Below are 14,514 nucleotides of genomic sequence, written 5' to 3' on the forward strand. Positions count from 1 at the left end.
ATATGATCATTTTCCAACGATCAATAGATTTACGATCAGTTCCTGTGGATTGGAGGATAGCTAATGCTATCCCACTTTTCAAGAAAGGAGCGTGAGAGAAAACGGGGAATTACAGACCAGTTAGCCCGACTTTGGTGGTGTGAAAGATGCTGGGGTCAATTATTAAAGATGTAATAATGGGGCATTTGGATAGCAGTAAAAGAATTAGTCCAAGTCAACATGGATTTATGAAAGGGAAATCATGTTTGACTAATCTTCTGGATTTTTTTGCCACTAGGCTTGGTGTTGGGGCCGCAACTGTTTACCATATATATTAATGATTTGGAAAAGGGAATTAGGAGCAAAACTAATGCATACATACCTACATATTTAAATTCATCTGATAAGTTGGTCAAATAACATGGGCACCTTCTTGCTTTTTTTGAGACATGGATTTTATAAATGTGAATGTCTCATAGCAACACATTTGTGGGTCAGCAGTATTTTGTACCAACCCCCACAATTTCAAATAATTCTAAATTGAACTTCTTAAACAAGGAAAACAATCATTTTGTGTGGCTGTCAAGGTGGCTGTGTTGACTGTAATTATGAGACTGCCGGGCAGTATCACTGTGAATGGCGGTGGCTGTGTGTTCTAATGCAAGTGTGAAAAGGAGAGTAAATTTAAAGAGACAATGTGAGAACCATCAGGGTTTCATCCAAGAACCAATTTAAAGGCAAGGTTCCATCAATTACAGTATTTTAATTGAAAATCTTACTCTTAATATTCTTCCTAATTAGGCTTTTTGTAGTTCCCTCTTGAACCTTGTGTCTCCCAGAGCCTCTGGGGAGGTTCTGCAGATACAATAATCCAATCTTGAGGCAAATAACCATCTTTAAAACTGGCATTGCCTCTGCCTTTAATTCTACATTCTCCGAGGATGCTGGATGCCGCGACAATCTCTTGCAACAAGTACAGAAAGGCAGTCAACTGCAAAAAGATCAAAGAGAGGAAAGAGTATGGAAGGGAAAGGCTTTTCAGAATCATAATCAGATTTTATTTGCCAAGTATGTTTCGCAACATACGAGGAATTTCATTGGCCAGGTCAGTCATACAATTAAAAGAAACAGCACTCAAAAACACATTTTAATACGGACATTCACCACAGTGACTCCTACACATTCCTCACTGTGATGGAAGGCGAAATAAAGTTCAAGTCCCTTCCTTTTGTTCTTCCTCGGTCGGGGGCCTCAAGCCCCCCGTTCAAACTCCGTTCAATGGTGAACTCCTCTTGGTCTCCAGGCCTATAGTGCTGCACAAATCACTGCATCACATGCATCTATTTATTGCCCTTTTCACATGGTTCATGCAGCTGGATATTAACTTACCGACATGGAAAGAGATGCAGTGAGCATTCAATAGTTCAGACTTCTGGGTGAATTAAGGGGCTGCTTGATGGGCTGAGGGGTAATCGAGATTGGCTGATTGTCATTCTTTTGGAAGTTCTTATGGAAAAGCTGATGAATTGACTACGGGATGAGCTGGTGGGCTCGAGGATTGCTGGATGAGTGTTCTAGTAACATAGAAAATAGGTGCAGAAGGAGGCCATTTGGCCCTTCGAGACAGCACCGCCATTCATTGTGATCATGGCTGATCAGCCCCAATCGATAACCCGTGCCTGCCTCTCCCCATATCCCTTGATTCCACTAGCCCCTAGAGATCTATCTAACTCTCTCTTAAATCCACCCAGTGATTTGGCCTCCACTGCCCTCTGTGGCAGGGAATTCCACAAATTCACAACTCTCTGTTTTTTTCTCACCTCAGTCTTAAATGGCCTCCCCTTTGTTCTAAGACTGTGGCCCCTGGTTCTGGACTCGCCCAACATTGGGAACATTTTTCCTGTATCTAGCTTGTTCACTCCTTTTATTCATTTATATGTTTCTATAAGATCCCCTTGCATCTAACAAGAGTGTTTTATTGTCATGTAGAACAATTTCCTGCATCTAGCTTGTCCCAGATAGAACAATTAAATTCTTACTTTCAGCAGCACAACAGAATCTGTAAACATAGTACACTGTAAACAATATGATAAGAACCCCCCTCATCCTTCTAAACTCCAGTGAATACAAGCCTAGTCTTTTCAATCTTTCCTCATGTGACAGTTCTGTTAGGTTATTTGATGGTTAGGACAGGTTTAGAGGGGTATGGGCCAAATGCAGGCATGTGAGACTAGTGTAGATGGGACATGTTGGCCAGCGTGGGCAAGTTGAGCTGAAGGGCCTGCTTCTAAGCTGTGACACTCTATGACTAGGTGATCTGTTGAGGCTGGTGGTATGCCATGAGGAACAATGGGCATGGACCTTTGTAAACCACCACCTGGTTGAGTCTCCTTGAGTCACCATCGGCATTGATAACATCAGTCAGGGGTTGATGATCTGCAAAAAACAAGTTGGTCTCATTCTTGTTCTCTCATGCGATACAGGCATCAGATCTGAACTGCCTGTGTTTGCCCTCTTGGCTGTCTTGTCAAATTACGCTGGAGATTAGAGTCACTCCTGAAACAAACAGTGCCTTGTGATCCACAGGGGAAAAAATAAAATCTAAATGCAGAACAATGGATGGTTTAAATCAAAGAAAATGATACAAAGAGGCCATTAGAGCAATACCGATCTAGGAAACTGACAGCAGATTTTACAATGCATTTATACCTCTCCCATTTTTATGAGATGCATTCCTGGAATATGTAGGAAGTTTATTGTAACCTAGTGCCCTAGTGGATTAAGGGCGGCATGGTGGTGCAGCGGTAAAGTTGCTGCCTTACAGTGGGTGCTGTCTGTGACTGAATGGGTGTTCTCCGAGATCTTCGGTTTCCTCCCACACTCCAAAGACATACAGGTTTGTAGGCTTGGTATAAGTGTAAATTGTCCCTAGTGTGTGTAGGATGGTGTTAGTGTGCGGGGATCGCTGGTCAAAGTGGACGCGGTGGGCCAAAGGGCCTGTTTCCGCGCTGTATCTCTGTAAGAAATAGAAGCAAGGATAAGCCATCTAAGTTCACACCACCATCAGTAAGATTATTGTTGATCCTGCAACTCAACACCTTATTCCCACATTCTCTCCATTATCCTTCATCCTTTTCGTATTTGAAAAAAAGTATCTCTCCTTTCAAGGACTCGACTTCCACCATCTCACGCGATCAAGAATTCCAAGATTCCCAGCCCTTGAGTGAAGAAACTGCTCCTTGTCTCATTACTAAATATCATGACCCATATTCTGAGACTTTGGCCCTCGTTCTAGATCACCAGACCAGCCGCAATCTCCACCCACGAGTCCAATCTAAACAGAGATAGACACAAAATGCTGGAGTAACTCAGTGGGTCAGGCAGCATCTCCGGAGAAAAGGAATAGGTGACGTTGCAGGTCGGAAGCCTTCTTCTTCTTCTTCTTGCGTATGACGTGCACAGCCTAAAGTTGTAGGACAACTTGTTCTATTTGATCTTATTTGACTGTGCACACTGGGTTGATTGCATTTGTCGAAACAGGGCGGACCACGTGAAGGTTGCAATCTCCCACCCCGCGTTCTGACACCAAAGAGCAAAATGTCCAACGTAGATACAATAATAACTATATCGCCATTTGCATTAGTTTTGTGCAGTTAACAAATCACAATTTCACACAATGTACATAAGACGGCAGTTATTTGACAAATACTCTGCAGTTCGGTGCAGGAGATCTTGTCGACGAGTATTCTGGACCCACTGTTGACATCTGAAATTACAGGAGATATCATTTAGGATTAACTAATAAGAAAAAAGATGATCATAACTACATGCCTGAACAATGGATGATATATCACTTAAATGCAATTGTTTTCAGTTGTGTGGAGAGACCTGTATATTGAAGATGCTTTTTGCCTCTAGTATGTCAATTTATCTTAAATGTAGAAGAGCTTATTAAAATCTTTTTACAAAGATCATTAAGTATTTTCTTTCTATCCTCTTTTGGACCCAAGGCATAGCAGAGCTGCCAACTCTCACGAAGAGGTAAGGGAGGGAGAGAGGGAAGGGAGAGAGGGAAAGGAGGGAGAGAGGGAAGGAGGGAGAGAGGGAAGGGAGGGAGATCGAGAGAAGAGAGGGAGAGAGAGATCGAGAGAAGAGAGGGGAGAGAGAGATCGAGAGAAGAGAGGGGAGAGAGAGATCGAGAGAAGAGAGGGGAGAGAGAGATCGAGAGACGAGAGGGAGAAGGGGGGAGAAGGAGATGGGGGGAGAGGGAGAAGAGGGACAGGGAGAAGGGGGAGAGGGAGTGGAACGATAGCACATTATAACGCGCAGCCGTCCCATTCCGAGCAAAGATTATAGAGCAGAGCTCCTCTCGTATCTTTGATTGCGGCCGCCGCCGCAGAACCCCCCGGCCCACCATTGCACCCAGAGATGATAGAGCAGAGTTGTATAATCTTTGATTGCACCCTTCTTCACGGCGGGCTTGTGATCTTTGCTTGTGATGTCTCGACAATTCGAGGGACATAACGGGTAACAGCCGCCGCGTTCTCGGACTCGAATCTGAGCTCGAAAAATCTCCTGGTCACTGGGCCCAATGTGTCCCGCGGGCCATATTTTGGAGACCAATCCCTTACAAGAACAAAATCAAAAACGTACAGAAGTGTTAAAATTGTCTTTATTATTATGGTAAGTAAAGATCTATTAAAAATAAGTCTAATAACTTTCTAATGTACCGACAAACCCAGTTTCCCAATGGCCGTTGATGGGAGAACAGAAAATAACATTTTCACGACAGAATATCGACTGAAAATAATAATAATATTTTCTCACCTTTCTTTTTAATTGGGGAACCTAAAGAATGACAGGTCTGGTCGTTTAGATTTACGATTAGAACAGAGCAGAGCAGAGCAGTGAGATGAAGATTTAGATAAGGACGCCATGACAGTGTGGGGGAAGCACAACAAAATGCCTCAAAAAATGGCGTCGACAATCACACACGTCATACTACGCGTTTTTCGAGGAGTGGTCTATCTTGCTCCTCTATAATCTTTGCTAAAAACAACTTATGTAATTAATTATTTTGCTTGCTATTTAGATTATTCAGCTCGCATTATTTAATAATGTAAATTGATAATATAACTGTAATATTTTCCATATATTGGAGATTTACTAATACACAATCTGACATCCTGACACGGACTCTAAGTAAATATACAAAGTAAAATACATCAGGCGATTATTCTGAACTGTATTGGGTTATGTCAGCATATCATTCAAAAAATAATGTCACTTGGTACACATGATAACAAAGAACCATTAGAAATGGCCACAGCACAGTGGCACAACTGGTAGAGCTGCCCGCCTCACAGCGCCAGAGTCACGGGTTCGATCCTGATCTCAGGCGCGTCCATGTGTGGAGTTTGCACGTCGCACGTGGGCTTCCACCAGATGCTCCCGTTTCCTCCCGCATCCCAAAGACGTGCGGGTTTTGTAGACATAGAAACATAGAAATTAGGTGCAGGAGTAGGCCATTCGGCCCTTCGAGCCTGCACCGCCATTCAATATGATCATGGCTGATCATCCAACTGCCATGATCTAATTGCCATCTGTAAATTACCCCCTAGTGTGTGTAGGGAGTGGATGAGAAAGTGGGATTGCGTACAGTATTGGAGTATTGGTCTCCTAATCTGAGGAAAGACATTCTTGCCATAGAGGGAGTACAGAGAAGGTTCACCAGACTGATTCCTGGGATGTCAGGACTTTCATATGAAGAAAGACTGGATAGACTCGGTTTGTACTCGCTAGAATTTAGAAGATTGAGGGGGTTTCTTATAGAAACGTACAAAATTCTTAAGGGGTTGGACAGGCTAGATGCAGGAAGATTGTTCCCGATGTTGGGGAAGTCCAGAACAAGGGGTCACAGTTTAAGGATAAGGGGGAAATCTTTTAGGACCGAGATGAGAAAAACATTTTTCACACAGAGAGTGGTGAATCTGTGGAATTCTCTGCCACAGAAGGTAGTTGAGGCCAGTTCATTGGCTATATTTAAGAGGGAGTTAGATGTGGCCCTTGTGGCTAAAGGGATCAGGGGGTATGGAGAGAAGGCAGGTACAGGATACTGAATTGGATGATCAGCCGTGATCATATTGAATGGCGGTGCAGGATCGAAGGGCCGAATGGCCTACTCCTGCACCTATTGTCTATGTTTCTATGTTGTAGAACTAGCGATGGAAGGTCGGTGGGGACTCGGTGGGCTGAAGAGCCTGTATCCACGCTGTATCTCTAAACCTGCATGATACACGGGAGGTTCGTTTCTTCCACTGGCAATGGAAACAGTTAAAATACTCACAGGAATCTTGTCCTTCAGCCAAGATCATAGTCCTGTTGATCATGGGAACATGAGATTATCTGTCGACTTACAAAGCTCCGTCTGTATCCGATTGCTCCTTGGCAACCGGTACTTTATATATAGTTTGTTGTTGAAGCTGGGGGCCAAGGATTGGGTTCTGTTGCAGCCAATAAATACATCTGGTACAAATTTGGTTGAAATTTCCTCCTCAAATTGTACACCTGACAGGTAAATAACATTTTATTGCGCCAATCCTGCATGCTATTTATTTATTTAAGAAGGAACTGCAGATGCTGGAAAATCAAAGGTAGACAAAAATGCTGGAGAAACTCAGCGGGTGCAGCAGCATCTGTGGAGCGAAGGAAATAGGCAACGTTTCGGGCCGAAACCCTTCCGGGTTTCGGCCCGAAACGTTGCCTATTTCCTTCAGGGTTTCGGCCCGAAACGTTGCCCATCTCCTTGGCTCCACAGATGCTGCTGCACCCGCTGTGTTTCTCCAGCATTTTTGTCTACCTACTCCTGGATATGGCTGGTCCAATGAAGCTTGTGGTGCACCACCAGGACACTGAAGGTGGGGATTTCAACCTGCGTACACCAGCACCAACCTCCACATGTGGGACAATCGACCTGCCCTGACACACTAGGGACAAGTCCTGTATAAACGACGTCAGAAACATTTTCCTTTCATTACAGTGCGAATGACTCAACTGGCAGTTATCTGAGCAGTTACATGACTGATTTGGTTAACTATGGGTGGAGTTAGTTAGTTCAAACTGCAGACTTGATTGATTAAACTGCAAAATCCAGGTTTATTTCCTCTGCACTTTCTTCGGCTATTACAGTCTACGACCGTGTGACTTCGCACCAGACTCGATCCGAGTTTACACGGTTCTTTGACGTGCTCAGGAATTAAATCCTCTCTGCCGGTCCTTCTGAAAGATTGGATGTGAGTGAATTCCTCGGCACTCCTCTACCTTCAAGTACGATGCCTTCAGAAAAAGAACTCAATGGATTGGATAATTACGGCTATCCAGTAAGTAACATTTTATTTATCAATGCATTCCATTAAATAATAAGGGGAAAAAATCAACAAAAAACTCATTCTAAACTTTGATTTTCTTAATTATTTTGCTTGCTATTTAGATTATCCATAAATTCATAAGTTCCTAAATCCTAAAAACAACTTATGTAATTAATTATTTTGCTTGCTATTTAGATTATTCAGCTCGCATTATTTAATAATGTAAATTGATAATATAACTGTAATATTTTACATATATTGGAGATTTACTAATTTTTTTATTTTTTATTTTTATTTAACCTTTATTTAACCAGGATAAGTCTCATTGAGATTAAAAATCTCTTTTACAAGAGAGTCCTGGCCAAGACAGGCAGCAGCACAGTTCCACAGTTACGGACAATAATTAAAAAAAAACAACAGAGAACATATAAATAGAGTCACAGTCAGAACATCATCAAACAAAGCATGTACAGACAGAAGAGCCCGCTTCAACATCATTAAGAAGGGATTTAAATCTGTTTATAGAAACCAGCTCCTTAAGTTTCAGTTCATTCTGCAGCTGGTTCCATGCGAAGGGAGCAGCATAACTAAATGCCCTTTTCCCCAGTTCAGTACGGACTTTAGGTACAGTTAGTAAGAACAAGTCCTCAGAGCGGAGCTGATAAGTTCCTGTGCTTTTTCAAATTACATACTTCTGCAGGTATGAAGGAAGAACACCGAGGAGAGTCTTATAAATAAGGATATGCCAATGATGGAGTCTGCGGGTGGACAGGGCAAACCATCCAACTTGAGCATACAAAGTGCACAATCTGACATCCTGACACGGACTCTAAGTAAATATACAAAGTAAAATACATCAGGCGATTATTCTGAACTGTATCGGGTTATGTCAGCATATCATTCAAAAAATAATGTCACTTGGTACACATGATAACAAAGAACCATTAGAAATGGCCACAGCACAGTGGCACAACTGGTAGAGCTGCCCGCCTCACAGCGCCAGAGTCACGGGTTCGATCCTGATCTCAGGCGCGTCCATGTGTGGAGTTTGCACGTCGCACGTGGGCTTCCACCAGATGCTCCCGTTTCCTCCCGCATCCCAAAGACGTGCGGGTTTTGTAGACTAATTGCCATCTGTAAATTACCCCCTAGTGTGTGTAGGGAGTGGATGAGAAAGTGGGATTGCGTACAGTATTGGAGTATTGGTCTCCTAATCTGAGGAAAGACATTCTTGCCATAGTGGGAGTACAGAGAAGGTTCACCAGACTGATTCCTGGGATGTCAGGACTTTCATATGAAGAAAGACTGGATAGACTCGGTTTGTACTCGCTAGAATTTAGAAGATTGAGGGGGGATCTTATAGAAACGTACAAAATTCTTAAGGGGTTGGACAGGCTAGATGCAGGAAGATTGTTCCCGATGTTGGGGAAGTCCAGAACAAGGGGTCACAGTTTAAGGATAAGGGGGAAATCTTTTAGGACCGAGATGAGAAAAACATTTTTCACACAGAGAGTGATGAATCTGTGGAATTCTCTGCCACAGAAGGTAGTTGAGGCCAGTTCATTGGCTATAGTTAAGAGAGAGTTAGATGTGGCCCTTGTGGCTAAAGGGATCAGGGGGTATGGAGAGAAGGCAGGTACAGGATACTGAGTTGGATGATCAGCCGTGATCATATTGAATGGCGGTGCAGGCTCGAAGGGCCGAATGGCCTACTCCTGCACCTATTTTCTATGTTTCTATAAGGTAGAACTAGCGATCGAAGGTCGGTGGGGACTCGGTGGGCTGAAGAGCCTGTATCCACGCTGTATCTCTAAACCTGCATGATACACGGGAGGTTCGTTTCTTCCACTGGCAATGGAAACAGTTAAAATACTCACAGGAATCTTGTCCTTCAGCCAAGATCATAGTTCTGTTGATCATGGGAACATGAGATTATCTGTCGACTTACAAAGCTCCGTCTGTATCCGATTGCCTATTTCCTTCAGGGTTTCAGCCCAAAACGTTGCCTATTTCCTTCCGGTTTTCGCCCCCGAAACGTTGCCCATTTCCTTCGCTCCATAGATGCTGCCGCACCCGCTGAGTTTCTCCAGCATCTTTGTCTACCTTTGAATGAATAAGTTTATTGGCCAAGTATTCACATACAAGGAATATGCCCTGGTGCTCCGCATTTGGAGCCTTGTGTGCAGAACTGGCCGAACCATTACAGGAAGCTCTGGAGAGAGAGGGCCAACGAGCTTCGTCGGGATGCTGCCCGGATTAGAGGGTAGACACAAAAGGCTTGAGTAACTCAGCGGGACAGGCAGCATCTCTGGAGAGACGGAATGGGTGACGTTTCGGGTCGAGTCCCTTCTTCGGACTGAGAGTCAGGCAAAAGGGAATCGAGAGGTGTAGACCTTTGATTTTATGGTTTTTTTTGTCTGCTTTTGTTCTGAACGTGTGGAATTGTTGGTTGTTGGCTTTTGGACATCTGAATTTCCCTGAGGGGATCAATAAAGTATTTATTATTTATTATTATTATTTATTATTTATTAATGTTAGCATTCATTAGCATAGTCTTTTCTTTGACTGGGCAGCACACGGCTATTCACTGTATCTCGGTACATGAAATAAACAAAATTAATTCAGTTACAATTTTACTCATTCAGTTTTACAACCCAGGGCTATGAATATTGATTTCTCCAAACTGCAAGTAACCCCTGCATTCCCTCTCTCTCCGTCCCTCCCCCACCCAAGTCGCACCAGCGTCTCGTTCCCACCTAGCACACAGCAAACAATGGCCTGTTTCCTTTATCACCGCTACTTTTTGACGTACCTATCATTCACTAGTTCTATATCTCTCGACCTCCCGATTCCCTTTCCCCTGACTCTGAGTCCGAAGAAGGGTCTCGACCCGAAACGTCACCCATTCCTTCTCTCCAGAGTTGCCCGCTGAGTTACTCCGACGTTTTGTGTCTATCTTTGGTTTTGAAACCAGCATCTGCAGTTCCTTCTTAAACAAAGTCAGTTAAGTCAAAGTCAAAGTATCCTTTATTGTCATTCAGACCGGATGGATTTAAGAGAGAGTTAGATAGAGCTCTGGGGGGCTAGTGTAGTCAAGGGATATGGGGAGAAGGCAGGCACGGGTTATTGATAGGGGACGATCAGCCACGATCACAATGAATGGCGGTGCTGGCTCGAAGGGCCGAATGGCCTCCTCCTGCACCTATTCTCTATGTTTCAGACCTTTCAGTCTGAACGAAATTCTGAACCTTGCAGTCATAACATAGAACAAATCAACAAAACACACGATGAACACAGTTTAACATCCACCACAGTGAGTTCACCAGGCACCTCCCTCCTCACTGTGGTGGAAGGCAAAAGTCTTAAAGTGCTTGTCTCTTCCTTCCTTGTTCTTCCTCTGTGTTGAGGCGATCCAGGCCCTCGATGATGCCTCTTTGGTGATACAGGGGAGAGTTTGGGGGTGGGGGGGAGAGGGGGGTGGGGAAAGGGAGGTTGCCACCTAGAATTGGAAAATTCATTGTTCATACCATTTTAACGTCGAGTTCTCATGCAGAGATATTCTTTCTTGTCCACTTAGGATGACGATGAAAGCACACATCACGCCCGCACCCTCGGGAAAGGTGGGAAAAGCAACCATCCTTCAGCTGTGGGTGAAGCAAACAAGATGCTCTATCTTATCACCGACAACCCACCCTGGTACTTGTGTATACTCCTTGGCACGCAGGTAAGAGATGCAGAGAGAATGAGGGGCGAGGCTTATTCCTCACCTGCAGTGGGCATTGCCATGTTTTGGAGACACTTCCATTAGTTCATAAAGGATAGGAGAAGAATTAGGCCATTCGGCCCATCAAGTCTACTCCGCCATTCAGCCTGGCTGCCTAATTCTGCTCCTATAAGTTATGAATTTATGAATGGGTATGGAAAGGGGGAGTTCCCAGAGTGATCATGGCCGATCATCCAAAAGTCAGTACCCCGTTCCTGCTTTCTCCCCGTATCCCTTGATTCCGTTTGCCTGCGTATTTAGGCAAATGTGATGGTGAACCGCCATTGAACGGAGACTAAACTTCTGTGTGTAACGACATTTTCCGTAGCATTTCCTGACGGCTTTGGGCAGTATTGTGGCCATTCCTCTCATACTAACCCGAGTGATCTGCTTACAACATGATTACATCACCCAGAGTCAACTCATCAGCACCATATTCTTTGTGTCAGGATTCTGCACGCTGCTTCAAGTTCTGTTTGGTGTCAGGTGAGTTAGCAAACTACATCGTAATATTTTACCTTTATCTTTTGTTTAGTTACATAGAAACATAGAAAATAGATGCAGGAGGAGTCCATTCAGCCCTCCAAGCCAGCACCGCCATTCATTGTGATCACGGCTGATCGTCCCCTATCAATAACGCGTGCCTGCCTTCTCCCCATATCCCTTGACTCCACTAGCCCCTAGAGCTCTATCTAACTCTCTCTTAAATCCATCCAGTGACTTGGCCTCCACTGCCCTCTGTGGCAGGGAATTCCATAAATTCACAACTCTCTGGGTGAAAAAGTTTTTCCTCACCTCAGTCTTAACTGACCTCCCCTTTATTCTAAGACTGTGGCCCCTGGTTCTGGACTCGCCCAACATTGGGAACATCTTTCCTGCATCTAGCTTGTCAAGTCCTTTTATAATTTTATATGTTTCTATAAGATTCCCCTCATCCTTCTAAACTCCAGTGAATACAAGCCTAGTCTTTTCAATCTTTCCTCATATGACAGTCCCGCCATCCCAGGGATCAATCTCGTGAACCTACGCTGCACTGCCTCAATCACAAGGATGTCCTTTCTCAAATTAGGAGACCAAAACTGTACACAATACTCCAGATGTGGTCTCACCAGAGCCCTATACAACTGCAGAAGAACCTCTTTACTCCTATACTGAAATCCTCTTCAGATCCTGGTTCAGATTCAGCACGGAAACAGGCCCTTCGGCCCATTGATTCCTCAACCACCAGCGATCCCCGCACACTCGTTCTATCCTACACAATCGGGGACAATTTAACCTCCAAACCTGCACGTCTTTGGAGTGCGGGAGGAAACCCACGCGGTCACGGGGAGAGCGTGCAATCTCTGTACGGGCAGCAGCCGCGGTCAGGAAGAACCCGGGTCTCTGGAGCAGCTCCAGATGCGCGCCACCGTGCCTTATCACAAAGAAACATAGAAAATAGGTGCAGGAGTAGGCCATTCGGCCCTTCGAGACTGCACCGCCATTCAATATGATCATGGCTGATCATCCAACTCAGTATCCTGTACCTGCCTTCTCTCTATACCCCCTGATCCCTTTAGCCACAAGGGCCACATCTAACTCCCTCTTAAATATAGCCAATGAACTGGCCTCAACTACCTTCTGTGGCAGAGAATTCCACAGATTCACCACTCGCTGTGTGAAAAATGTTTTTCTCAAAGTCATAAAATCTTTGGAGATCGACAATAAAAAGCAGATCGTGCCACAAACACTCATCAGGTCAAGTAGCACGGATAGAAAGATAAATTGCCAGCGTTTCAGGTCAATGGCCTTTCACCAGAGCTAGGAGAGGGTGCGGTCAAAGAATGTGTGAAACAGCTGCTGATCTCACCTGCGTGAAAGGTTAACGAGAGCAAGGTTCAATGGGGCACTCGGACCTTCTGTAAATGCTGTGTCACGGGGGCACCAAGTGTCAGGACATAATCACAGAAGATTTAACCTCCAAACCTGCACGTCACCAAGGCCCTGTCTACTGCAGTTGTACAGGGTCTTGGTGAGACCACACCTGGAGTATTGCGTACAGTTTTGGTCTCCTAATCTGAGGAAAGACATTCTTGCCATAGAGGGAGCACAGAGAAGGTTCACCAGACTGATTCCTGGGATGGCAGGACTTTCATATGAAGAAAGACTGGATAGACTCGGCTTGTACTCGCTAGAATTTAGAAGACTGAGGGGGGATCTTATAAAAACTTACAAAATTCTTAAGGGGTTGGACAGGCTAGATGCAGGAAGATTGTTCCCAATGTTGGGGAAGTCCAGAACAAGGGGTCACAGTTTGAGGATGGAGTTTCTCCAGCACTTTTGTCTACCTTCGATTTTCCAGCATCTGCAGTTCCTTCTTAAACAATCTGCTGGAGGCGCTGTCTGTATGGAGTTTGCACGTTCTCCCCGTGACCTGCGTGGGTTTTCTCCGAGATCTTCGCTTTCCTCCCACACTCCAAAGACGTGCAGGTTTGTGGTCTAATTGGCTTGGAAAAATGTAAAAAAAATTGTCCAGTACATAAAAAAACTTGTCCAACTTCCAGTATAGTTCCTGGTGGAGTCTTCAGTAGGTACGGGATACAAGATGGATACGCAGGAATGGAGGGATATGGATCACGTGCGGGCAGAGGAGATTAGTTTAACCTGGCATCATGTTGGCATGGACATTGTGGGCCAAAGGACCTGTTCCTGTGCTGTGTTCTATCTAAGCCAACCTAGATCACGGGACAGCAATATATGTAGAAAGTTAATTCTGAAATGAATTGCTTTTTGTTGAATTTCTCAAAGAGGTGAATGGCCATCACCTGTGAACTGTGGCTCAGGCTAAAACATCTATCAATTCCCATCACATGCCCTGAGAAGTGTTTAAAGACTTCAGTGACAAACAATACATCATTTTTTTCCATCAGTAGTGACTTATTCATAAGGTCTTACGTTCCCGGAGCAGTATTAGGCCATTCGGCCCATCAAGTCTATTCCGCCATTCAGTCATAGCTGATCTATCTCTCCCTCTCAACCCCATTCTCCTGCCTTCTCCCCATAACCCCCGACACCCGTACTAATTAAGAATCTGTCAATTTCTGACTTAAAAAAAAAATTTGACTTGGCCTCCACAGCCGTCTGTGGCAATGAATCCCACAGATTCACCACCCTCTCTGACTGGAGAAATTCCTCCTCATCTCCTTTCTAAAGGTGCGCCCTTTAATTCTGAATCTTTTCTTCGTTGCATCTTTTCTCTCTAGGTATGCAGCATCCGTTAGAGATATTTCCTGTCAGATGTATAGGAGCAGGGAGGTTCTACTGCAGTTGTACAGGGTCTTGGTGAGACCACACCTGGAGTATTATGTACAGTTTTGGTCTCCAAATCTGAGGAAGGACATTATTGCCATAGAGGGAGTGCAGAGA

At 44.4% G+C, this 14,514-nt stretch overlaps 1 protein-coding gene across 2 annotated transcripts in view; it reads left to right on the forward strand.

Moving 5' to 3' along the window:
• The first annotated feature begins 6,377 nt into the window (after positions 1-6,377).
• LOC116983715 (solute carrier family 23 member 1-like) overlaps positions 6,378-14,514 on the forward strand; it is a 38,856-nt gene continuing 30,719 nt past the window's right edge. Inside the window, exons 1-3 of one of the 2 annotated variants that reach the window (XM_033037486.1) lie at positions 6,378-6,507; positions 10,924-11,070; positions 11,438-11,595. In XM_033037486.1, the coding sequence (XP_032893377.1) occupies positions 11,011-11,070; positions 11,438-11,595 (218 nt within the window). In that variant the 5' untranslated portion in view covers positions 6,378-6,507; positions 10,924-11,010. Of the gene's footprint in view, positions 6,508-7,188; positions 7,359-10,923; positions 11,071-11,437; positions 11,596-14,514 lie in introns of those variants that run through there. The other variant, XM_033037485.1, reaches the window with a different exon arrangement.

The sequence above is a fragment of the Amblyraja radiata genome, chromosome 19 (genome assembly GCF_010909765.2).
Source record: "Amblyraja radiata isolate CabotCenter1 chromosome 19, sAmbRad1.1.pri, whole genome shotgun sequence".
NCBI classification, from domain to species: domain Eukaryota; kingdom Metazoa; phylum Chordata; class Chondrichthyes; order Rajiformes; family Rajidae; genus Amblyraja; species Amblyraja radiata.